Below are 25,485 nucleotides of genomic sequence, written 5' to 3' on the forward strand. Positions count from 1 at the left end.
AAGATAGAATAAAATGGAATTTCAGAGCAAGAATGGCCCTTAAAGCCTTTTGGTTTCATTTTATACTTGGAGTGTGAAGCATAAACAGCTCTTAAGAAATCTAAATCCAAATCCAGGTAGACACACATCCCCTCTCGAATGCCCAAGGACAAATCTCTGAGTAGAAACACAATTGAGCAGGGGTCATCCTGACCAGCGGCAGCAGCTACCGTGCTTTCAGTTGGTCTGTGCCAGGCACCACCCTAAGTGATTCACCTGCATTCATTCATTTACTCTTTACAAAAGTCTATGAGGTTGGTACAAGTATTCTTGTTTTACAGATGGCACCAAACAAAGGCTCTTATCTAGCTTGTTGACTTGTAAATTAAAGCACTGAGGTCTCAGTCCTCAAATACCATATATTGCTGATAGGTAAAAATAGAAATGAAAATGTATTCAACAGGAATGTGGACCATGTAATCAGCATCATTCTAATTAAATGTCACACATACACAGAGCAGGATTGCTGAGAGATGGAATTGGAACATGTCGGAGGAGACTAATTTTGAACATTATTTATAAAAGGATTCCATTCAGTTGTGAGAAAAAGAGGGCTTTCCATGTAGCAAGTGGGTAGAAAGAAAACACTGACATTTCCTGAGTGCCTATTATATCATGTGCCTAACTTAAGCACTACAGTTTTTTTAAAAAGCCCATGAGGTATTATCACTTTACAGGGGAGAAAACCAGAGCTCAGAGAGGTTAGTTAATTTGCCCAAGAGCACTCAGGGTGCAGGGAACAGGGCCAGGAACAGAACAAGGAAGGCCCTCTGACTTCAGAGCAATACTATGTATGACGATTTGAAGCAAGAGTAATTACGGTAGGCAGGGATATGAAGAAAATGTGCTCAAGTAGAAAAAGATAATTTCTAAGATGGATTATTTTTAACAAGTCATGTATAACTGATGATGAAATCTGGACCACCTCTGTGGATTGTACCAATGTCAGCTTCCTGGTATTGATACCGAACTATTGTTGTACAAGATGGTAACATTGGGGCTTCCCTCGTGGTGCAGTGGTTAAGAATCCGCCTGCCAATGCAGGGGACATGGGTTCGATCCCTGGTCCAGGAAGATCCCACATGCCACAGAGCAACTAAGCCCATGTGCCACAACTACTGAGCCTGTGCTCTAGAGCCTGTGAGCCACAACTACTGAAGCCAGAGAGCCACAACTACTGAAGCCCACGTGCCTAGAGCCCGTGCTCCGCAACAAGAGAAGCCACAACGAGAAGCTTGCGTGCAGCAACGAGGACCCAATGAGGCCAAAAATAAATAAATAAATTAATTAATTTAAAAAAAAAAAGATGTTGGGGCTTCCCTGGTGGTGCAGTGGTTGAGAATCTGCCTGCTAATGCAGGGGACATGGGTTCGAGCCCTGGTCTGGGAGGATCCCACATGCCGCGGAGCAACTAGGCCCGTGAGCCACAACTACTGAGCCTGCGCGTCTGGAGCCTGTGCTCCGCAACAAGAGAGGCCGTGATAGTGAGAGGCCCGCACACCGTGATGAAGAGTGGCCCCCGCTTGCCACAACTAGAGAAAGCCCTCGCACAGAAATGAAGACCCAACACAGCAAAAATAAATTAATTAATTAATAAACTGCTACACCCAACATCTTCTTAAAAAAAAAAAAGATGTTAACATTAGAGGAGGCTGGGTGGAGCATACAGGGGCCCCGCCCTGCACATTTCTTTGCAATTACCTATGAATCTATATTTCAAAATAAGAAGTTTTTTAAAACGTGGAGTATGACAAAGGCAAAGTTCACCTCCTTTTGAGCGGAGGTGGTAACTGGCAGAGGAACTTGACAGAGAACTCTGATCTACTCATGGGCGGCACAAGAACCAGTGTCATGCCAGAGCCTCTCCCACAGCCTCAACTGTGGGAGAAATAAGGTTTGCCAGCACACATACTGAATACCTATTATGGGCCTCAGTTGTACCCAGGGCTTCCTGGGGATACGAAGCATTAACAAGACATAGGTCTGGCTTTCGGGGCTCTTACAGTCTAGCTGCAGAGAAAAGGCACAATCGCTTAATAAAATATAAGCTGGCCTAGGTGTACTGATGTTTCTTAAGGAAAGTTTCATGTGTTATAGCGACTCAAAGGAGAGTGCATGGGCTTCCCTGGTGGCGCAGTGGTTGAGAGTCCGCCTGCCGATGCAGGGGATGCGGGTTGGTGCCCCGGTCCGGGAAGATCCCACATGCCGCGGAGCGGCTGGGCCCGTGAGCCATGGCCGCAGAGCCTGCACGTCCGGAGCCTGTGCTTCGCAACGGGAGAAGCCAAGACAGTAAGAGGCCCGTGTACCGCAAAAAAAAAAAAAGAGAGTGCATGCTCCTTAGGCTGGGTTGGTTAAGGAAGGCTTCTTGGGGGTGGTAGAATTTAGGCCGAGGCTTAAAGGATGTGTAGGGGAGGGGGAGAGGCAGTCCAGGCAAGAGAAACTGTTAAGTAAAAGATTATGTGTAGACATGGCTTTGGAGCCTAAGCTTGCCTGGGAGCTAGCTCCTTGCCGTCTACCTGTCAGTGTAGAATGGGCAACATGGCTTTGGAGCCTAAGCTTGCCTGGGAGCTAGCTCCTTGCCGTCTACCTGTCAGTGTAGAATGGGCATTCAATAAAATTGTTGAATAGCTTAAATAATATTCACAGAAAACAATTTAAAAAGATTCATCCTCAGTACTGTTACTCCAAATAGGAATTGTATCACATAGATACAGTTTTGTGTTTTATAGCATAGAAAGAACATGCTTTGGAATTAAGCAAAACTGGGACTATGAGCTGTGTGACCTCAGGTCATCCAAGCCTTCTGCTGGTTTCCTCATCTGTGGGAGATGAGTAAGGCACCTAGCATGAGCTGGTACACAGTAGGTGCTCCATAAATGTGAACTCTCTGGTCCCATCATCCTATTTCATAAGCATTTTTCCTGTTGCTGAATTGTCGTCATAATTACCATTGTTAATGTGGCTTAAAATTCTAGGGAGAAGATCTATAATCATTTACTGAACTGTTTCCATATTATTTGACATTTATCTTGTTTATACTTTGATGCTTTAAAAATAATGTTGGGACTTCCCTGGTGGTCCAGTGGGTAAGACTCCGTGCTCCCAATGCAGGGGGCCCCGGGTTCAACCCCTGGTCGGGGAACTACATCCCGCATACATGCCACAACTAAGCCTGCATGCTGCAACTGAAAGATCCCACATGCACCTAAAGATCCCGCACGCCTCAACTAAGACCCAGCACAGCCTAAATAAATAAATAGATAAATATTGAAAAAAAAATAATGCTGAAATGAGTGTGTATACATTACAGCTTTTTTCACTGTCTGGATTATTTCCTTAGGATAGATTTCCAGAAATTGAGTCAAGAGGTATGAATATTTTTAAGACTCAAGAATGTGAACTGCCTCTTCAGGGACAGGAAATGGCCAGGGGTAGATGGAGAGGAGGTTCCAAACAGAAGGCTCTCAAGTCCTTAGGACACAAGAAGCTCTGACTGCCCAGGTAAGGACTCCAGACTTTATCTTGTAGGTGAGGGAGAGTTATTTAAGGGTTTGTTGAAAAGGAAGTATAAGAGGATGAAACTAGTGTATTCTAGGAAGACCAATCAAGAGTAATCTGGGGCTTCCCTGGTGGCGCAGTGGTTGAGAGTCTGCCTGCCGATGCAGGGGACGTGGGTTCGTGCCCCGGTCTGGGAAGATCCCACATGCCGCGGAGCGACTGGGCCTGTGAGCCATGGCCGCTGAGCCTGCGCGTCTGGAGCCTGTGCTCCGCAATGGGAGAGGCCACAACAGTGAGAGGCCCACGTACCGCAAAAAAAAAAAAAAAAAAAAAAGAGTAATCTGGCCGTTGGAATTTGAGTTTAGAGACAGCAGAAGAAGGAAGGCCATCAAGAAAAGGAGCTGGAACCAAGACATAGGGAAATATGGGTGGTGGGAAAAGAAAGAGAAAGGAAGAGCCAGACGGGCCAAACCTGAATGAGAACAGCGCACAGCTGTGACTGACAGCACAGGGAGGGGCCGGGAGTCCAGAGCTTGGAATTAGTGACACAAATGGGGATGCCTCACCCCCAGTGGTGGCTCCCTGCCCACACTGGTCCTGGAAATGGGATCAGAAACTCTTCCTGCCACTGTGGAATGACAGTATCAGTAACATCACATCACCACAGTGACTCGCGAGGTTTGGGACCAGCCATGAGGAAGAAGGTAGGTTGGGGCCAGAGTCTGAACACTGCCCAGTAAAATCAATGCACCAAAAGCCGATTACAAAGCTGGAGGGCAAACAAGAGAGAAGCCTTCCAGCATCAGCATTCTATTTTTCAGAGGTCTACTAACCGTAAGCACAGCATACACTGCCACCATGACGTCTGTCAACAAAGGAACCCAGTGAAACTTAGCCAGCTGGCTGAAATGTATTTGAGTAAATAATTTAAGTGCAAACCTCACTGGCATACTTTTGAAGGCTAGGTGACAGCATGGAAAATTTCCTAGGATGGAGTGTTTAATGAGAAAGGTATGTATGTGCTAAACTATATCCGCAGTATGGCCCAAGCTATGAAAATTATGATTAAATTAGGACAAGCGATGTGGAGAAAAGAAAACAGCTTGACCTGCTGGTGTATCAAACCACAGTGAATTTTCTTTGTTTTCATCTCCATGAATGCTGTATGGATATTTGCAATTCCCCTTGCCCTGATCTTGCTTGTCTGTAAGCCTGGTGAGCAGGGCCTGTTCCCTCTGAGCCTCTGCTTCCCTCTCCTGTGCTCACTTGCACTCCTCTCTGCCCCCAGCTCTTTGTTGGACAGGGGCCCATTCCCACTCCTGGCTGTGGTGGGACATTTCTAACTGAAAGGGTGTTATGGGCTGTTTACCACTTTCCTCCTCCATTCTTCATCCCAGCTCAGCCATCACTAACTCCTCCAGGGTTGAATTTTAAATCACCACTGGGAAAAAAACTGGGTGTGGAATCTTTAATAATTTTTATTTCAGCATGCTTTGAAATTGGGGTGGGGGTGGGGGGAGTACTGCATGAGATACACTGTGACCACCAGAAGCAGGCAACGGCTTCTCTTCTCACTTTAATTTACACTGACTCCCAGCCATTCCCAAGGCCTGGACCTCCCTTCCCTCATTTCCAAAGTGACTCTGGTGCAGATCGTACAATGAATCTTTGTTTTACTCATTGCTCAACATCCAATACCCAATGCAAGCAAATACATGGACCTTTAATCCCATTTATCTTATATTTGTGTCCCAAGATGGGTCTAATGATCACATTTGGGAACTCTAACTAAATATGAGGCACTTGACATTCCAGATTGTCCTCAAGTGTGCAGTGAGCTCAGCTTGCAGATGAATGCTGTCTGTGTCTGTCACCTTCAAATTGTTATTAGTGTCTCAGTATTTTCAGAGCTCATCACAGTCTGTTTGATAAAATCTAGGTTTCAGCTTCTCAGCATGGGGAGTGAGAACAAAGATCAGAGTAGAACACGGCTGCCAGCTTCCTACAAAAAAGTAATAATATTAACGGCTCCCCTGCACTGTCTCAGACACAGGGGCTTGTAGGACATGTCAGCCCTGACCCTGCATGTTCAGTCCAGGAGAACCAGGGCTGGGAGGACCACAGATGGAATATTGGTGCTTTTCCTCCCCTTGGTCCACAAATCCCATTCTCAGTACCTGCACCTGCTCAGATGCACAAGAAAGCAGGTAAGAATGGATTGGTGGCTTTGTTTGGAGACAACCTAAATGTTCATCAATAGGAGACTGGCTAAATAGACCAGGGAGCATCCATGCAATGGACACTGTGCAGCAGCTGAAATGAATAAAGCAGAGCTGAGAGCACCACTATGATAGCTCTTCAAACACACTGCTAATTTAAAAGGAGGCTGCAGAACTCATATGGCATGATGACATTTGTGTGAAACACTGGCCCAACAAACTTGGCACATATGCAAATATGTGTGTGAAATACGCTGTAAATGCACAAAGAGAGACCCATAAGGACACACAGTGCAGGGTCATCAGTGGTTACCTCCAGTGTGGGATGAGGAGATGAGGTAGCCACCAGTCACTCGTGGTTATTTAAACTAATCAAATTTAAAATTCAGTTCCTCGGACACACCAGCCACACTGTATGTGTTCAATAGCCACACTAGCCACACTGTATGTGTTCAATAGCCACAACTGGCTAGTGGCTACTTTACTGGAGAGCGGATAAAGAACATTTGCATCCGACTTAGAGCCTTAGTTTTTAGTTGAATTTTCTCCCCCAACAAAAATGTTTTTATGTACTCCTCACTTAATTTAAAATAGATATAATTTAAAATTTTTTCCCATTTTCTCTTCGGGGTGGAACACCTCACAAAGTTTGATGCGAATAATTTTCTGTTCAAAGATTTGGAATCCAAGAGTTTAACACGCGCGCACACACACACACACACACACAGAGGGACTGTTTTCTGTACTTGCTCAGCTTGGTTCTTGCTGGAGCTGATTAAAGACCTGGCAGTCATCTCATTTATTCATGCACACACCAGGCATGCAACACAAATGCATCGAGTCCATTAGACGTAGATGAAGAAAAAATAATAATAAAACCAGGATGCATGAGTCCCCGTCCTCTCGGGCATAGGCTCAAGCAGCCACAACTAAATGACAAGTGTCACTTGAGTCAGAGAGCCAGCATGCTGGGACATCAGAGGGTGGAGGTGTCATTTCAGTTCAGGTGCTTCCCAATGGAAATGAGGTACAGATAATGTGCTAACAAAGAGGAGAGAGGAGGGCTTTCCAGGCAGTGGGAACAGCATCTGCAAAAGCTCGGAGTGAAGTCCAAGGGAGCCTTCTGAGAGAAGTCAGCGGGCCAGTCTGTCCAGGGCAGTGTGAGGGCAGCTGGGGTGTCAGGGAGGGGCCAGGTGGTGAGATGCCCTGGATGCCAGGCCAAGAGGGGAGAACTGTCTTTATACTAACAGCCACGTCACCTTTGATTGTGCCTCAGAATGTGTAAGGAATCTACTTCCAGTGGATAGATGGATGGGGCGTTGCTGGGCGGCCACAAAGAATGTGACAGCCCTGGCAGAGGAGCAAGACAAGGCCTTGAACTAGGAATGTCCAGCTGGAGGTATGACAAACGTGGGGAAGTCACACAGGGTGAGTGTGCGACCCGGGCCGGGGGGGTGGTGGCATATTCAGTCTCCAGCCCGTGGCGAAGCAGAAATAAATGGAAAGGGAAATCAGGAAGAAGCAGAGGCTTCTGCTGAGTGTCTCACTGGCCCCAGAGCCAAGGGATGACATGCGGGGTAAAGCCCAGAGATGGGGTGGGCGGAACGCAGGCTAAGCTCGGCCTCTCTCCCTCCCTTTACATGTGAGGGCCACCAAACAGGGTTGACAGCTGAGGGGCAAGTGGAGGGGCTTTCTAGGGGCGACAATAGAGACAGGAATGGCCGGGCCTCACAGCACCTGCACAGCGCCCGCGATCACAGAGGGAGGCAAGGACCTGGAGGGCACCGTGTCCCGGCAGTTTGAGCGGGGAGGTGAGTTTCAAAAAGTGAAAATGGTCAGGAGAGGAAAAAACCAGCAAGAACTGAGAAGGCGAAGGCAAAGGGCTCGGTACTCAGGCCTCCACTGGTGACCTTCTGGACAGGTTCTCAGTAGAGATGACCTTGGAATCTCAAATAGAGTGAGTCAAGTGGGGAATGATTACTAAGGGAGGAGGAGAGGCGTAATCTCAGCTTCCGTGATTGCTGGTTTAGAAGCCTCAGAAAATATTACATGAAACACTGATTTAAAGATGACACAACCACCATCGGCAGTGCCTGGTTTGCCTCTGCATGGGTCACAGGGACACATGGCTTTGACAGGCTCAGCCTTCACTAGGTGTGAATAATTGACAAACTCCAGGCTGCTTCTACTATCAGAAGCAGCGCGGGTGAACTTCCAAAGTGGCCCTGAGACCTCCTGCTTCCAGTGTAGCCTTAGGACCCTGGAGGTATTCTGTAACTTTGATGATAGAATTACTGGTAACAGAGCATTGTTGGCATTTTATAATTTAATTGGTTCTCACTTTATAAACTTTGTTCATCAGTATAAGCAGTGTATGGTTTACATATATGGAAGGAAGTAATTTGTGGGCCTTCAAAACCCAGGGAATCCTAATAAATGAGATCAAGGGTGGGGTGGGGTGCGGTGGGAGGTTAATGCCTATGTGCATAGCTGTCTGTAAGGTGTTCTGAGCTCATTGTGGGAATTCATTCATCTGAAATTTATCCATCTGAATACCTACCACTTGGTATATTGAGGCATTCAATTTTTTTTTTTTTTTTAAGAACACATGAACCAGGAGAATTTCCTGGTGGTCCAGTGGTTAGTACTTGGTGCTTTCACTGCTGGGGCCCAGGTTCAATCCCTGGTCAGGGAACTAAGATCTCCAAAGCTGCATGGTGTGGCCAAAAAAAAAAAAAAAATTTTAATAAATAAATAAATAGAATAGGCTTAAAAAAAAAAAAAAGAACACATGAACTGTGGGGGTAAGGTTTCCAGTGGATAACTCCCGCCCTCAAAGAGTTTGCAGCATAGGGAGTAGAATCCATCACATGAAAACAATAGAATGCTTGAAATTTCACTGCTGATTTAAGTTTGGAGCTAAGAACTAGAAACCAGGACTCAGGATTTATACCATGAATGCTTTCCCCATTCCCATAACATGTCCAGTTTCCTACTGTGGTCACCAGGCAGCCTATAAAAAGCAAGGTTACTCACCTCTAGCTTTCCAAATGAACACACAGTATCAAATATAGAAACCAGAGGAAGCTTCATTGTTATGGAGCCAAAATGATTGAGAGTAAGTGTGAGTGCTTTAAATATACAGATGAACTAACAGATTTAAGACACAGACTCAAAGGCTAAGGTTCCAAGATCAATCATTCAAAAGGTCAAATATATAATCAGAGAATCTGTCACAGCATGAGCAGTGGTGATGGAACACAAAACAGGCACGTGCCCAGAGCTGCTAAAAGATAAAGTCAGGACCAGGGTGACCATGGTGCCAGAGGGGACTTTCAGAAGCAACACTTTTGAAATGCAAAACAGAATTAGGAGCAAGCACCAGAATTCGGCAAAAAAAAGCAGCAAAACAAGTGCTAGGTTGAGCCACACTAAAAATGCCAAGTAAGCATCAGGCCAAGCACAGCCAAGACCCATTTTTAATGAGGCAGTTCTAGTGCGCATGGGCATACTGAGTATATACCTGCACAAGGAAGAAAGTCCCTCCAGCAGGTTCTGCCCACATTGCAAGAAGCAAAAAGCAGACAGTCTGAGAAAGCAGCTAAGCAGAGTGGGTCCTGAAAGCAGAAACCCAGCTGGCCAGGGACAGCTTCTTAAAAAGCTCTGAATGATGAGTGGAGATTGCGAGCTCCAAATCAGATCTTCAGCCTCTGGAGGGGTGGTTCTGTTACTGCTATGTTGTCAATAAAAAGGATCTGTTGATAGTAAGATACATATTACAACCCCTCCTACTAACATCAGCATCAGCTAACATTAAGCTCTCCTTATGTATCAGGAACTGTTAAGAGGTTTGAATGCACTGTTTTATTCAATCCTCCCAACAACACTGAGGTGGGATCTATGTCCCCATTTTACAGATGAGGAAAATGAGGCTTAGTACACACAGTTGAGAAACTTATCCAAAATCACACAACTGTTACTTGGGGTAGTGGGATTCAAACCTAGGCCTATCTGACTATAGCGTCTTCACACTTAACCCCGGGGCTGCAAAGGAGACACTGAGATTTATTCACTTCCATGTGCCATTGGAAAAAAAATCCATTTTTAGCTAGGGAGATGTAGGTCTTTGTGCAGAGATATCACAAACCAGCACATTATTAAGAAACAGGTGAGTAATAAGGCCATTAAAGGCTATGCATTCTTAGGAGAACGGGATCACTGCGAGGTCACAGAAGCCCCAAGGAGGAAATGGAAAAATCAATCCTGCACACACACCCAGCTCTGCTCAGCCACCCTCCGTGCTGGTGCTGGTGCTGAGACAGGGCTGCAGGCCTGGTCAAGCCAGGCTTTGTTCTGTCATTTAAGGTCCAACAAGAGTCAGCAGTGCCCATGGCAGTGCTCCAAAGGCCTCGCACCAGATGGCCCTCCTTACGGGCCCTCTGCCCCCTGCCCTGCCAGCACCATCAACCTCCCAGCTGCCGGCCTGGACTTCCTGGGTCAGCTTCTTCCGCTCTGCTCAGCACAAGTTTTTCTAGCAGCATGCGCCCCGACCAGCAGCTCTCAATGAGCACTTTTCCTGGGGTGCTGGGGACCTTGCTGGGCTTCGGGTGACAGCCCGGTGCTGGCTGGCACAGATCCCTGGCTGTCATCTGGCACACCAGCTGCCAGCAATGCAAAACAGACCTGCGATTGTTTGCATGCATGTTTTCTTTTCCTGGGTTTCCTGCTGTCTTATTGCAATATAATTAACATGCAGTAGATGCAAAGATCTTACCAGTTCAGTGCCTTGAGTTTCGACAACTGCTTATACATGTGTGTAACCACCACCCAAACAAGAGAGAGAACATTTGGGATGTCCCCAGAGAGTTCCCCTTTCCAGTCAAGCCCCTCACCCAACCACTATCTGACTTCTAACTTCCATCATCATTGATTTGTTTTTGCATGTATTCTTGCCTAATCATACCTAAAACATAATTAGAAGATGTTAGATAACCACCCACAGGCCTTTGATGGTGAAAAACACTTTGGATTATATTTATGTTCTGCCATTAAAACACATGCTCATGGGCTTCCCTGGTGGCGCAGTGGTTGAGAGTCCGCCTGCCGATGCAGGGGACACGAGTTCGTGCCCCGGTCTGGGAAGATTCCACGTGCCGCGGAGCGGCTGGGCCCGTGAGCCATGGCCGCTGAGCCTGCGCGTCCGGAGCCTGTGCTCCGCAACGGGAGAGGCCGCAACAGTGAGAGGCCCGCGTACCCCCCCCAAAAAAACACATGCTCACTACACAACACATAAAAAATACCAAATAGTTTGTGTTTAAAAAATTTTTTTTAATTTTTATTGGAGTATAGTTGACTTACAATGTGTTTTTAACTAATTAGTTAATTGATTTATTTATTTTTGGCTGCGTTTGGTCTTCGTTACCATGCCCGGGCTTTCTCTAGTTGTGGCGAGAGGGCCTACTCTTCTTTGTGGTGCGCAGGCTTCCCACTGTGGTGGCGGAGCAGGGGCCCTAGGTGCGCGCAGGCTTCAGTAGTTGGGGTACGCGGGCTCAGTAGTTGTGGCGCACGGGCTTAGTTGCTCCGTGGCATGTGGGATCTTCCTGGACCAGGGCTCGAACCCGTGTCCCCTGTATTAGCAGGCAGATTCTTAACCACTGCGCCACCAGGGAAGTCCCTGACTTACTATGTTGTGTTAGTTTCAGGTGTACAGCAAAGTGAATCGGTTATACATATACATATATCCACTCTTTTTTAAGATTCTTTTCCCATATAGGCCATCACAGAGTACTGAGTAGTTTCCTATACTATACAGTAGGTTCTTATTAGCTATCTGTTTTATATATAGTAGTATGCATATGTCAATCCCAATCTCCCAATTTATGCCTCCCCCCCATCCCCTGGTAACCATAAGTTTGTTTTCTACATCTGTAACTCTACTTCTGTCCAAATAGTTTTCATTTTTTGTTATTTTTAAAATAAATTTATTTATTTTATTTATTTTTGGCTGTGTTGGGTCTTCGTTGCTGCGTGCGGGCTTTCTCTAGTTGCAGCAAGCAGGGGCTACTCTTTGTTGTGGTGTGCGGGCTTCTCATTGTGGTGGCTTCTCTTGTTGCAGAGCATGGACTCTAGGCACACAGGCTTCAGTAGTTGTGGCTCGCGGGCTCTAGAGCAGTCTCAGTAGTTGTGGCACACGGGCTTAGTTGCTCTGCGGCATGTGGGATCTTCCTGGACCGGGGCTCGAACCCGTGTCCCCTGCATTGGCAGGCGGATTCTTAACCACTGTGCCACCAGGGAAGCCCCCAAATAGTTTTGGAAAGAAAGTTTAAAAATCATCTGGGATCCTATCACCCAGAAATAACCACTGTTAGTATTCTAGATGGTTTCTTTCAGGGCTAGTATACATGCATTGATGACAGGCTGGCTTTCTAGTGTGGCATTAGCTTTTTTTTATAAATAAATAAAGCTTGCTGCTGCCGACCTCAGAGCAGGCCACTTAGAGTTGCCTGTTGTGAGAGGCAGCTTCACCAAAAATCAACCTGCAATTTCAAGCGCCAACTCTTGTGGTTCATTTGGGGCCGACATCTGAATTCACTGCTTGTTTTCTTCAGAGGAATGTGTCTGGCACTCTTTTTTCCACTGGCAGTCACATGACCTCTCCTGGTACCTCACTTTCACTGCTCAGGACAGTGGCTAGCTCCTTGAGACGCATCTTCCCCCACAAGGTGAATAATGCATTTGCCATTAAACCAGACCATTTGTAACAGAACCTCCAAATTTGATAATCATTCCTCCAGCCACTTTCACAAAAATGCAGTCACAGACATGCCCTTGATATTATTCAAATTTTCTTTCTTTGAAAGATGGCACTTTAATAATATTCTTAATTTAAGTTGGAGGAGTTTTCTAAAGATCCCAAGATTATGATGGTGTCAGTTTCTGGGTCTCCTTTTATATACACCCCAAGCAACAAGGTGACTAATGTTAGGTCATCAGCCTAGCCTTATTTATGCTCCAGAACTCTTTTTATCTTGCAAAACTCTGTACCCATTAAACAACTCTCCATACCCATCTCCTCAGCCCCTGCTGACCTCTATTCTATGAAGTTGACAGCTCTAGGTACCTCATATAAGTGAAATCATACAGGGTCTGTTGTTTTGTGACTAGCTTATTTCACTTAACATGACATCCTCAGGGTTTATCCATTTTGTGGCATGTGTCAGGATTTCCTTCCTTTTTAAGGCTGCATAATATTCTACTGCATGTATATACCACATTTTGTTTATCCATTCATCTGTCAAGATATAATTAGGTGGCTTCCACTTTGGGCTATTTTGCATAATGCTGCTATGAGCATGGGTGTACAAATATCTTTTTGAGGCCCTGTTTTCACTTCTTTTGGTATATATCTAGAGACAGAATTATTGGATAATACGGTAGTTCTGTTTTTAATTTTTTGAAAAACTGCCATAACATTTTCCATTCCCACCGGCAGTGCACAAGGATTCCAATTTCTCCACACCCTTGCCAACATTTGTTATTTCCTGTTTTTTTTGTGTGTGTGTGTGTGCGTGTGGTACGCAGCCCTCTCACCGCTGTGGCCTCTCCCATTGCGGAGCACAGCCTCCGGACGTGCAGGCCCAGCGGCCATGGCTCACGGGCCCAGCTGCTCCGTGGCATGTGGCATCTTCCCGGACCGGTGCACGAACCCGTGTCCCCTGCATCAGCAGGCGGACCCTCAACCACTGCACCACGAGGGAAGCCCCTATTTCCTGTTTTTTTTTATCATAGCCATCCTAATCAGTGTGAAGTAGTATCTCACTGTGGTTTTGATTTGCATTTCCCTAATAATTAGTGATATTGAGCATCTTTTCATGTATTTGTTGGCCATTTGTATATTGTCTATGAAGAAATGTCTATTCAAGTCCTCTTCCCATTTTTAACCAAGTTGTTATTCTGTTGTTGAGTTGTAGGCATTCTTTATATATTCTGGATGGAAATCCCTTATCAGATGTATGATTTGCAAATATTCTCTAGGTTGCCATCCTGTGGGTTGCCTTTTCACTCTGTTGATAGTGTCCTTTGATGCACCAAAGTTTTAAATTTTGATGTGGTCCAATTAATAATGGCATTTTCAATGAGTCCATTTGGACCAGAAGAGAAAACAGTGTTGGGAAACAAACCAGACCTCGTTCTTTTCTTAGTTATGCCACTCAGTGAGCTGGATGACCTTGGACAAGGCATTTAATTTCTCTGAACTTTATTATCTTTATATGAAAATTGGAGAGGGGAAAAGAACACTTACCACACAGGATTTTTGTGAAATGTGAATGTACGTAGGGCAAGAATCATAGCAGCCAGCACTTAGAAGGCACACACCTCTTATCCATGCCTACCCCAGCATACTTGTTAGGAGCATCATTTCATTCAACAGGACCCCAGGACAGACACTGTTTGAATTAACAAAGGGATCATCATCAGTGGTCTTATCAGTGAGGAAATGGATGCTTGGCCAGGTTACATAAAGAACCTAAGACCCCAGTGCCTACATTACCACTTGGATCTCCTGCTGTGGATGCACCCACAGTCCCTGCTGTCTCACCCACAGGACAGACCAGTCACCCCAACCCAGGTGCAGACGTAAGAACTGGGAAACCCTTCAAGACCATCCAGTCTGGCTCTCCCAAGTTACAGATGGTGAACCTAAATCTGAGGGAGGTTGAGAATCTTGCCCGGATTCACACAGCAACAGAGCCTGAATCACCCTGACGGCCAACGCTCCCTCCCAGAGCAGAAATGAATGTCCTTGAGAAAACAGAAGGGAGTCCTTGTATGATGTCCAGTACCACCCACTCCTCTCCGGAACACTCAGCCCTGTTCTGCTCCGACAGTGTTGTCTGCGGGAGAAAAGGACATTCCTAGCAGTGCTGGGGAGTATCTTTGGGGTGAAATTTCTCAAGATAGTCAGACAATCAGACATGTTTACTCTATTTAGCAGCCCCTGGGCCCAGGCCTGCTACAAGGACCATGCCCCTATCAGGGGTTTGAGGGAAACAATGGGACGACCCTGGTATTGTTTCCCTTTTCTACTCTACCTGTATAGGAACCTCAGCCAAAGTCAGCACACCTGCTATTCCAGGTGCCCCCGAACTCTAGCCCTGAGACCAAAGGTGCACAAGGGTGCAGAGTGCTTTAGCCAGGAACATTCTGGCCAAGTGCTTCGAAAAACAGACATTTCATGGCCTTTGCCTCAAAAGGCCTTTTCATCTTTCTTGTTTTGTGAAAGAATACTGCACAAACAATATGAATGGAAATCAAAATAAAGATTTACCCATAATTATGCCACTAAGTAACCTTCCTTTCTGAAGAAAATGATTGTAACATTTATTCCGAGCTCTACAAACCAAGAAAGAAATATGTAAGAATGACTCTCTAACTGCCCTAACCATCTCATCAGTAGGCCAAGTGGCTATTTCTCATGATTAACACCATTAAAGTCTGGAGGAAAAGGCAAATGGTTATATTCTGGCATATTCTTTATGCTATACAAAATTATGATTGATGAGGGAAGGCACAGTAAGATGGTAAAATATTATTGTCACTACAGGATTCTCTCTGTCCTTAGAGAGATTCCCCAGCCCACCATCACTGGTACCTTGGAAACTTGGGCTGCTAGGTATGTACATATGGTTGAATGAATGACACATAAAATTATGTTATAGTTCAATGCAAATATCGGAGGTCTTACTACATACCAAAGATCTCCCCTAGATGCTAGGAAAAACGAAGATTAAGGTAGAGGTTGTGTCCTCAAGAGGTTCACAGATCTAGTGTGTAAAGAAATAAATGACATTCAGTTTGACAAATACATGAAAAAAATAACAGCCAAGTATAAGATACAGTGGGGACACAAAGAAGGCTTGGTGAAGGCTGCACAGCTCTGGGTTTTTTCAGCATCCATCCTGTATGACTCAGCTCTAGGAACATACCTCCTGCACAAGTGGTAAGAAGCTAGGAGGTGTGGGAAGGCATCGCTTTATTACAAGCAGTGCCTTTCTAAGAGATCTTCACCCAAGGTCTTTTTTTTTTTTTTTTTTTTTGCAGTACGCGGGCCTCTCACCCAAGGTCTTTATAAATGTTCTTGTAACTTAGGACTTATGAGTTATAAATGTTATTTCACGTATTACTCACCTGAAAAGAAAGTTGGGACATGGAGAGAAATTGTTCTGAATGGTTATGATGAAGCTTGGAGCCCTGCCAGGCTAAGAATCTAAGACCCCTGGTTCCCAGATGCTTGAATTTATCTGGGTTCTTCTGTAGGGTAATGAGAAAGTTAGCATTTGAGCCCAGGAATCCTAATTCTCAGATTTATAGGCAAACTACAGCATGTGCATTAGGGCACTGAGCTTCAAAGTCCTCATCAGGCACCCATATTCCTAGACGTAAAGCCACAACTAAACTATGTAAAATCTACTAAAATATTCAGTTTGGAATTCTCTTGTGGTGAAATCTGCCATTTGGCATAAGGCACATGTTATTGCCATCAGGTATAAAAGCAGTGTTTTAATCTCACATGCAGTTCTGTGAACACTTGCTTACGAGACAATGGAGAATGAACTTCAACCAGCTGCATGATCTTGGGCAAATTATTGGTCTTCTGAATCTCTGTGTCCCCAGCTCAACCATAGGTGTAATGACATCCACCACCAAAGGGTTGTTCTGAGTGGAGGTAATGAACAGAATGACACAGAATAAACATCGCTACATTTTAGTAATGCATAAGAATTTAGCGTAGTCTAAAGACTTAGATGAAGATGTCACACCTGTCCTCTTTGTGGTCTAAGAGATTTTCTCATCTTTCTGGTACAGGGATGAGACGGACACAGTCACGGACCACCAATCTGTGCATGGTCCTCGAGGAGACAAGAAAGTGCTTGACGGAATCAGTGTTATGGTTGTCCCTGTTCAGGGTCCCCATCTGGCAGGTAGGCTTCCCAGAGGCAGGGGCCCAGCTTGCCAATCCTGCAGCAGCTCTCTGGTTTGACATTCTTATTATCAGACCCTTCTGTCTAAGGATTTTAACGAATACAGTCTAAATATGACATACTCATCCTTGTAAGCAGGGACTGTCACAGTTTCTGGAGAGGGCATGGCCTTGCCCCAGCAGCGTCCACAAGAATTGCTCAGATGATGATAATATCCCCTTTCATAGGTATGATGTTCTATAACATAAATACATGTATGGGGACATTTTCTCATTACAAAGCAAACTATCCCCATTTTATAGAGGAGGGAATGGGCTCAGAGAGAGAGGAAATAACTGTCCAGGGTCCTATGGCTAGAAGGTGGCCACTGGGGACTTGGACCACCGTCCCTCTCTAACACACAGCCCAGTCCTAACCCCACCTCTCAGAGGCAGCAATCACTGCTTCTAGGCTGGCTGGACCTGAAGATGTAGGGAAGGAGTTTTAATTCAGAGACAGACTATCAGAAAAACAGAAGCTCCTCCTGTGAATGAAGGTCTCAGTCTCTGGGGTCCTTCTGGCTCCTCCAGGCCAAGCACTGACCACGGACCACGTTGTTAAGAACGCTGCCCACAAGGCATGTGTGTGACTCAGTGCTGGTTGAATGACAGCCCCATCCGCCTGCCTGCCAGTCTCTCTCTCTGAGATGCACGCCCAAGCTCCCTTGTGTTTCATGCCATCACTGGCGCTTGCGTTGTCTTCCGCCCTCACCAACCTACTCTCCTGAATCCTCTCTTACTTACCTTTTCTCATCTAGGTCCCCCAGACTCTTCCTGGGCCATTTCTCTCTCTGACAAAGCAAAACGATGATAAAGGAGGCGGGGAGGCTGCCAAGAGGCAGAGGGTCCCACCTGAAGTGAGCTCCCTGCTTCCCTGCTGACGGGCCTGGGACCAACGAGAAGGCACGTCCCCCTCAGCAGTTCATCCCTGATGCGCACACTCTCCTCTCTCCCCAGATTAACATGTGCCAGTCTCTGTGGTGCAGTGAGCTCTGCAAAGGAAAGACCCATATTCTCTGAAATATTCAGAATATTCTAGGGACAGCATTGTAGGAAGGGGGTGAGTCTGCACTGTGGAGCTGGAATGCCGAGGTTCAAATCCCAGCCCAATCACATAAGCGTGTAGCCACGGGTGGGTCACTAAAACCCTTAGCTCCTCAGTTTTCTCATTTCTAAAGTGAGAATAATAATTACCAACCCCTAGAATTTGGGGAGGATTAAATCAGTAAATACCTAAAAAGTGCTTAGAACGCTGCTTGGCCCATAGTGGTGCCCAATGAATGGAAGCGAAAGCAAGCGTAATTGTTCTGTTATTCAAAACAGTTAAGGCTGAAACACAGAGAGGCTCAGAAGTTATAAAGAGGTAAATTTCAGAAAAGACATCTAGCTCAGGATTCACCCATTCAACAAGGATGAATGAGTAGCTTTTTGAGCACCTACCAGGCAGTGTTCTGTGCCCTAAAGATGCAGTGGGGAACACAGAGAGGAGGAAGATTAGATTGTGGTCAATGGCTGTGCAGTGAATTAAAATAAGGCTTGTGAACGACAGGGACAGACAGGCCTCCCTGGATTGTGGAGACAGGAACAGCTTCTCCAGGGAGCACACTCTCAAAAGACTCACATTCATCCGTGGAAGGAGAAAATAACATCCACAGCTGCGAAGCGGGGCAGGAGCCTCGGCAGGTCCTGGCTCATCCAAACCAGGAAGGAAGCCAAAGGCAGAGCCCGTGGCAGTTTCAGGGAGGAATCAGAATCCACAAACGTGTATTTGGACCAGTCTTCATACTCTACAAACTGGGATAGAGCTGATTAAGGGAACTATATTTTCAAAAGAAAAATCTAGTTTAGGCCAATATTTTTGAAATATCTCCTTTTTAAGGAGGAACTCAGGGAGGAATTTCTTTCGGATCTTAGCATCTCAAAAAACTGTATTTGTCCCAGGCAATTGCATTTTTTAAAAAGTTTTAAAGGTGCTATGAGTTTCACAAATGACTTTTCTCCTCTTTTTTTGGCCTACAGGAAGCTCAAAACTGAATTTTGCAACAGGGCTGGTTGGTAGGTGCTTTTTCCTTGATACAACTTTATTTTTGGCTTTTTTTTTTTTTTTTTCTGTTTTACTCTTAGATTTTCTTTGCATTGATCTCTTTATTTATTGTAGCACAGGTGTGTGTGTGTGTGTAAAATACATGCTCCAAATCCTCTTTAGAATTAGATTATAATAAATTTACTGCTCTAGGTAATTTAGCACCTATTTCACAATAAACTATTTTTTATATCTGCTTATATAACCCACATTTTATGTACCATGGGAATTTTTTTAAAGTTTCAGTTCACCTTATCCCCACCCAGTCCTACTGCTTTTTTTTTTTTTTTTTTTTTAAGGGGCAAACATCTTCCACCGCATATGCACAATTGTAACTGGTGCAAAGCTTTCTCACTCCTTAGGCTACTGCCTGCATCTTCAGCATCTATCTCCTCCTCTTTCCTTCATTTCCCATCATCCCTCCACCCATTCTGCACAGTGCCCCCCAGTTTCATTTCTTTAAAACATTAATTGAGCAAATCAGCCATTTGACAGTTTTCAACTCTTCACCGGCTCCGACAAAATCTCCTTCTCCAGCACATAATTCATCATCTAAACTGCCCAATCCCTGGTAATTTCCCTAACTATCCCTGGACATGGCTTTTCTTTCCCCACCTCTGTGCACTTACCCAGGTGTGTCTCCCAGCATGCTCCCCGGACCCCTACCCCCCAGCCCTCTGAACGTCACATAAATGCCTGCTGTCCTGCAAAGTCCTCCTAATGGCTCCACCTCCCAGTGGGCTCTTCCACGTCCAAATATTGCTGGCTAACCATCTGAAGAGTAGCTCCATTCCACCTTGCGAAACTGTGTAATTTTACTGAACCTGTCTCTGTATCGTTTAATTTTTTGCAGGCTTTACAACTCGTTTGCGCACTGAAACTGGAAACTTCTTGATGGAAGGAACTTTTATACATTTTTTATCCCTCACGATGCCCTGTGTAGTATCATATATAGTTGACAGTCCACAAATACTTGATAGTTTATGTCTATTTCCCTTCAAAATACAAAGCATAAAGCAAATGACAGGCCAATGGTTAAGTCCTCAATAAATAATCATACTCACATGACAATTCACTAAAATGCAAAAGATTAGAAAATATAGGAAGTGTTTAACTTCACTAGTAATAAAGAATACAAATTAAAATTATATAATGTTTCTCATCAAATTAGTAAGACTTGGAAAAAATCTCAACCTTTAATGCTTTTGAGAGTGCAAGGAGATAGGTACTCTTATAACTGCTGGTGTAATCGATACAAATTGAAAACAATTTGACAATATGTAACAAACCTTTAAAATGTTTATATACCTTGATCAACCCATTTGGAGGGCTAGGGAGATACTCCAAGGTTCAGAGAAAGCTCTGTGCACCAGCTACTCTTCCCAGGGTTATACACTGAATCTTTATGAACAACTTAAATGTACAATAAGGAAATTATATGTCCATTCAGTGGACTGTTACATAGCATTAAAATGGCATTAAAAATGGAAGCCAGTGACTTCGTGTTAACTTGGGGGTGGGGGAATGCTTATATTCTAATGTTAAGTAGAAAAAAATAGAATACCAAATTATGGGAAATGAATAATTCTAACCACATAAACAAATGCATGGAAGGAAAGATATCAAAACAGTAAAAGCAGTTATACTTGTTTATTGTTTATGGCATTTTCCAGATTTTCTAGAAGGATTGGATGACTACCAGGGGGGGGAAAAAAAAGATGCTTTTTTTTGGGCCACACACCTTGGCTTGTGTGGGATCTTAGTTCCCCAACCAGGTATCAAACCCAGGCCCCCTGCAGTAGAAGCGCAGAGTCCAAACCACTGGACCACCAGGGAATTCCCAAAAGATGCTTTTCAAAGTAGATTTTTCTTTTGTTTATACCAGGAACAGTATCACAAGCACTGTTATTAAGCTTATGAGACATAAGCTTAATTTTTTTTTTTGCCCCTTTTTTAAAATAAGAAATGGAGAGAAGAGAGAAAGTTGAAGAAAGGGAAGGAGAAAGTGCGGGCAGCTCTCTTATCCTGATTAATCCCTGCAGGAGGTGGGCATTGTCATCCTGTAGAGCCAGGAAACCGGCTCAGAAAGTCAGGTCCGAGGTTACCTGAGGGGCGGAGCCACCATCACAACCAGGGTAACACGCCAGGAGCAAGGCAGGAAAGAGGAAAGAAAGGGCAAAAGCAGGTGAGCACAAAACCTTAGGGGCAATTTATATAACAATATGAAAGGTTGGTTCTAGTGGGTAGAATTGTGGATGGTTTTTTTCCCTCTCCTCCGTTTTCCAGATTTTCCATAAGGTGATATTAACTTTTTGTTTTTATTTATGTGCGATAAGGAAACTGCAACCGTTTGAGATCACTGAGCTGTGAGCAGCAAGAGAAAAAGCAGGCTCTTCTCACTCCACCCCCCGCCCCCCTACGGGGAATAAAGGAGTCAGGAGAAGGGAGGGGGCGGGGGGACAGCTCCCACCTGAACAAGCCACACGCTGCACCGTAGGGCTGCCTCAGGCCTGGGGGGATGAGGTTGGAGAGAGAGAGAGAGAGAGAGAGAGAGAGAGAGAGAGAGAGAGAGAGAGAGAGAGTGTGTGTGTGTGTGTGTGTGTGTGTGTGTGTGTCCTGCGATGAGGAGAAGCAGGATCTGTGGAGCTGTCTGCCAAGGTGAGCCTTTGTGCCTCACGTGGAGTCGGCTCCACCCTGCACTTCTCCCCGCCACCCACAAGTCACACACACATGTGCTCTGTAACGCACATTTACAGAAATTTGTGCGCTGTTGCTGTTTTCCCTACAGTCGGCTTTCTGAATCACAAAGCATGAAGAAAGGCCTATGTTGGGCATGAGGCACAACCTAGAGGTGACGAGGGGTTCGTTAGTGCAGCTTTTGTTTAAGGGAGATTGGGCTACACAGACGGTGGTTCTGGGGAAATGCTTCCCAATCGTCTTCATGGCCTGCTGCCCTGATTCTGGAGGGCAGTGTTTCTTGGAGAGCTCGGCCCCGCCTTGGTGCGTAAGTGGGACGCTCCTAGGTGCGACCACCGTGGCTCCATCCCAGGGGAGAAGGAGAGGGAAACTTTTAATTATGTAATTCTAATACACACAAAAAAACCCTACTGGGAATCCACTTTTTGCAGAGAATTTGCTCACAATCTTCCTACCCGAGGACAAGGGGCTTTTATAGTTTCCCAGATCCCTTGTCAGTCTGTGTTCATAGGTAGAAAAAGAGTGTGGGGGGGTCACCTGTGTCCTTTCAGAGAGCCACTTCCAGAAAGTGGCTGGGCTTTAGGAATGAGTGAGCGTGAGGAGCAGCTGGGGTGAGTTTGGGGAAGGGAAGGAGAGTTCAGTGGCTTGAGTGGCCAGCTAGGTCGAGGTGACTTGTGCGTTAAGCTGGGGTGGGAGGTTATGCCAACAGGCATCTTTAGGAGCCAGCAGAGAGGAAAAGAGAAGGGCAAAGGCCCAGGAGGACCTGAAGGGCACAGGCTCTTGAGCAATTTGTCCTGTGAGTGTAGAACCTCTTATAATGCACTGTCACATCCAGGGTCCAGCTCTGAGGCTCACACAGACCTGGGAGGTGGATGGGCCTCTCGCCGTTTTATACAGAGATATCATTCTGAGAGACAAACCCACTGTCTAAGATGAAACAAACATGAACTGACTCTGGGTTGCGATGGGCCGGCCCCATGTCTAGGATTCTTTCTGTCCCAGATGGCACCGTGTCCTCTAGCAAAGACAAGGGGCCCTTATTCTCCCATAGATAGAAAGAAGAAGATGGGGGAAACTGAGGACACAGGGAGACTGAGTTGCCGGGGGCAGAGGTAAGGTGAGGAGGAGACGAGAGGGGAGATGAAGATCTGTCCAGCATCACCACGCAGCTGAGAGGCAGCAACGGGAGTGAGATTATGCACACTGATAATGGATCCAGTAACCAGGATGGATGGTCAAGGGACACCTTTACCTAAAGCTCTTAGGTGACTGTTGGCTCCACACAGGGGCCTCACTGCCCATCAGTTAATAAAATCCCTGGTGGCATTTTCCCAGTGAGCATTTACCCAGGGCATCAGGGGAGGGGGAGGGGCACTGAGCTAGGAAGCTGTGTCACCTTGGATAAATCACTCAGAAAATAAGAACCAAATATAAGAAGTCTAAAATTCTATGCCTTCCCAACCTCCCTAGTCACATCTTTTTTCATCACTTGATTGTCGCTGAGGAGAGTATGATTATAAGTATGACATGGACCCTTTCTTTTCATGAAAGTCAAGAAAATACTAAAATCCAGGCCAACGAGCCCTCCCCTTGGAGAGTGGGCACCTCTCACACCTCCTAAGACAAGGCTCTGCACTAAGCGAGATTCAGTAATCATCTCCCAACCAGCACTGGCATGACTTTGCTGCAGGCAAGTATGCAGAGGATTCCTTCATTACAATCTTTCTATGCATGATTCAGGGGTAAGTACCGTCTCTGTTTGCATCTGGAGGAATAAGAACATATTATAAAACAGAACTGAAAATCTGTGGTGTATCCAAAAATAGCACGCAGATATGCCAGCCTCCCGGTTCACCTTTCTGTACCATCCAACTCTTCCTTGACTTGCTTCACACAACAGAGGCAGACTGGGATTCCCAACGCTCAGGTATCCTGGGATCAGTTGTCAAACTGTCTCGGACTAAATGCCTCGAGGTGACCCAGCAGAACTAAGGTTCCTAATTCTTACCCATTCTGATGGGCCTTGTCCTAACTCCTTCCCCACTGCAGGTGCCCCTGCAGTCACATGCTTTTATCAAGTGATCTGCAGCTTTAGGCTGCTCACTCTGCAGAAAAGAATGGGGGAAAAACAGAGAGTAAGAAAATATAGCTCTCTCCTGGGAACCTCACAACCTCCTAGCTTATAAAACACAACCGCCTTGCTACCTTCCTGCAGACTCCCCATTGGCCAGCAGCACACGCTCTGAAGTCAATCCCCTCCCACCCCACTCCCCAGCCTTGGCCCATCCAAGAGATGATACTTGCTGAAGGGACCTGCTGATGTTCCAACCTGGTTCGGAAATGCACATGTGTGACCAATGGGGCAGGAAAGGAGGCTGATTAAAAGCCTGAGTGTCTCTCTAAATAATGAGGCCCACTGACTGCCGAGCCTTCATACTACGCTCTCAGCTTCCTGTGCCTCAAACTTTGTGACTCATAGCGCTTGCTTGCAGAGTGAGGCAGCTGAGCGGCCTTGGCGATGGGTTAAATCGGGAATGTGCTTTTCTTCCGACACTCACCCCTCAGGTGCCACCTGAGCCCCTACCTGGTCATGGGGGTGGGAGCTGAGCATAGCTTCAGCTCTTTTGCTGGCCCTAAATAGCTGCCAGAGCCTGATTTCCGATGGACTTAGATCCATGGGGATCCTCTCTCTCTTTCTCTCTGTCTCTGTCTGTCTGTCTCTCTCTCATACACACACACACACACACACACACACACCAGTTCAGAGTATCTGGAGGCTCTGTAATGCCGTTGATTTCTAAACCGGTCTGGGTCTCCAGTCCTCCATTCCTGAGCTGCAATCTGAGACCCAGAGCGCTCTTTCCTTCACCCACACTGCCTCCAAAACCAGAGGAATTCCTGGAAATTTTAAAGCAGAACAGGGTATCAAGAGGGTCTGGCTAACTGTTGCACATCAATTGAGGGGATGGCCGTGGAAGGGAGCAAGAGAGGTCAGGGGACAGCCAGAGGTGGCCACCCAGAGCTGTCCGGCACCCTCAGCAGCGTCTCTCCCGTTCATCCCTGCGGAGGGCATATCTGGAAGTTCGGGAGCTTGGGTCCCACGGGCGGCAGGGGCAAGTAGAAGGCAGGTCCATCCAGGGGCGGCGAGACCAGGCTCCCAGAACTGGCTCTCTGGCCAGCCCTCTGCACCGCGGGCGCCGCCTCCCACATGCTCGGAGCCGGCACAAGGCAGGCAGCGAGCGTCTCCCCGCAATCCCGGACCGGCTTCCCGCATAAAACTCCCCAGCACAACCTGCTTTTGTTAATTCTGCAAATGCTGTCACAACACCCCCTGTCTGCTCGGCTCCAAGGGAGACTCGCTTTCCCCAGAACCCAGCCGCTTCGGATCCCCCGAGCCCCCGCACCCCGACGGACCACCGCCCACCCGCCCCAGAGCCCTCAAACGAGCGAGGTCCGAAGGACCTCGAGGACCCTACGGTCCCCGGTCCTGAGCATCTTTGTCCTCCCAGCACAGACGCGAACACAGAGCGACAGAAAGAGCCCAGCCGGGCACCGAGTCCGCGCCCCTGGCCTCGCCGGGGCCCCGCAGGGGGACAATGGTCCTCGTTCTGCAAGTTTGCGAGCCCGGAAGCAGAGCCCTCCTTACCGTACATCTTGGCGGGGCGAGTGCCTCCCGGGAGGCCGCGTCGCCTGCAGCCAGCCCCCGGCGGCGCCGGCCTTTCATTCACAGCCGGGGTGGCTGATGGCGGCGGCCGGCGGCGGCCCGGGCGGGGCAGGAGCAGGAGCTGGAGCAGGAGCGAGAGCGGGGGCCGGACGCGAGAGGACAGGGGCCGGGAGCCGCACGCCCATTCAGCAGCCCCGGCTGAGCGCGGCCGGCCTCGGCTCGGGTTTCTGGGCAGGGCTGCGCCGAGAGGGGCGGAGGCTATGCT

The 25,485-nt window shown here is 46.6% G+C and overlaps 1 protein-coding gene across 1 annotated transcript in view; it reads right to left on the reverse strand.

Annotated features, from left to right (window-relative positions):
* The window catches only part of EFR3B (EFR3 homolog B), a gene marked incomplete at its 3' end in the record, with an annotated part of 84,811 nt that extends 59,531 nt beyond the window's left edge, over positions 1–25,280 (reverse strand). The window contains exon 1 of the mRNA XM_079720758.1: positions 25,203–25,280. Coding sequence (XP_079576884.1) covers positions 25,203–25,209 — 7 coding nt within the window. The 5' untranslated portion in view covers positions 25,210–25,280. The remainder of the gene's footprint in view (positions 1–25,202) is intronic.
* Positions 25,281–25,485: the final 205 nt, after the last annotated feature.

This window comes from Hyperoodon ampullatus (assembly GCF_949752795.1).
Source record: "Hyperoodon ampullatus genome assembly, chromosome: 15".
NCBI lineage: Eukaryota > Metazoa > Chordata > Mammalia > Artiodactyla > Ziphiidae > Hyperoodon > Hyperoodon ampullatus.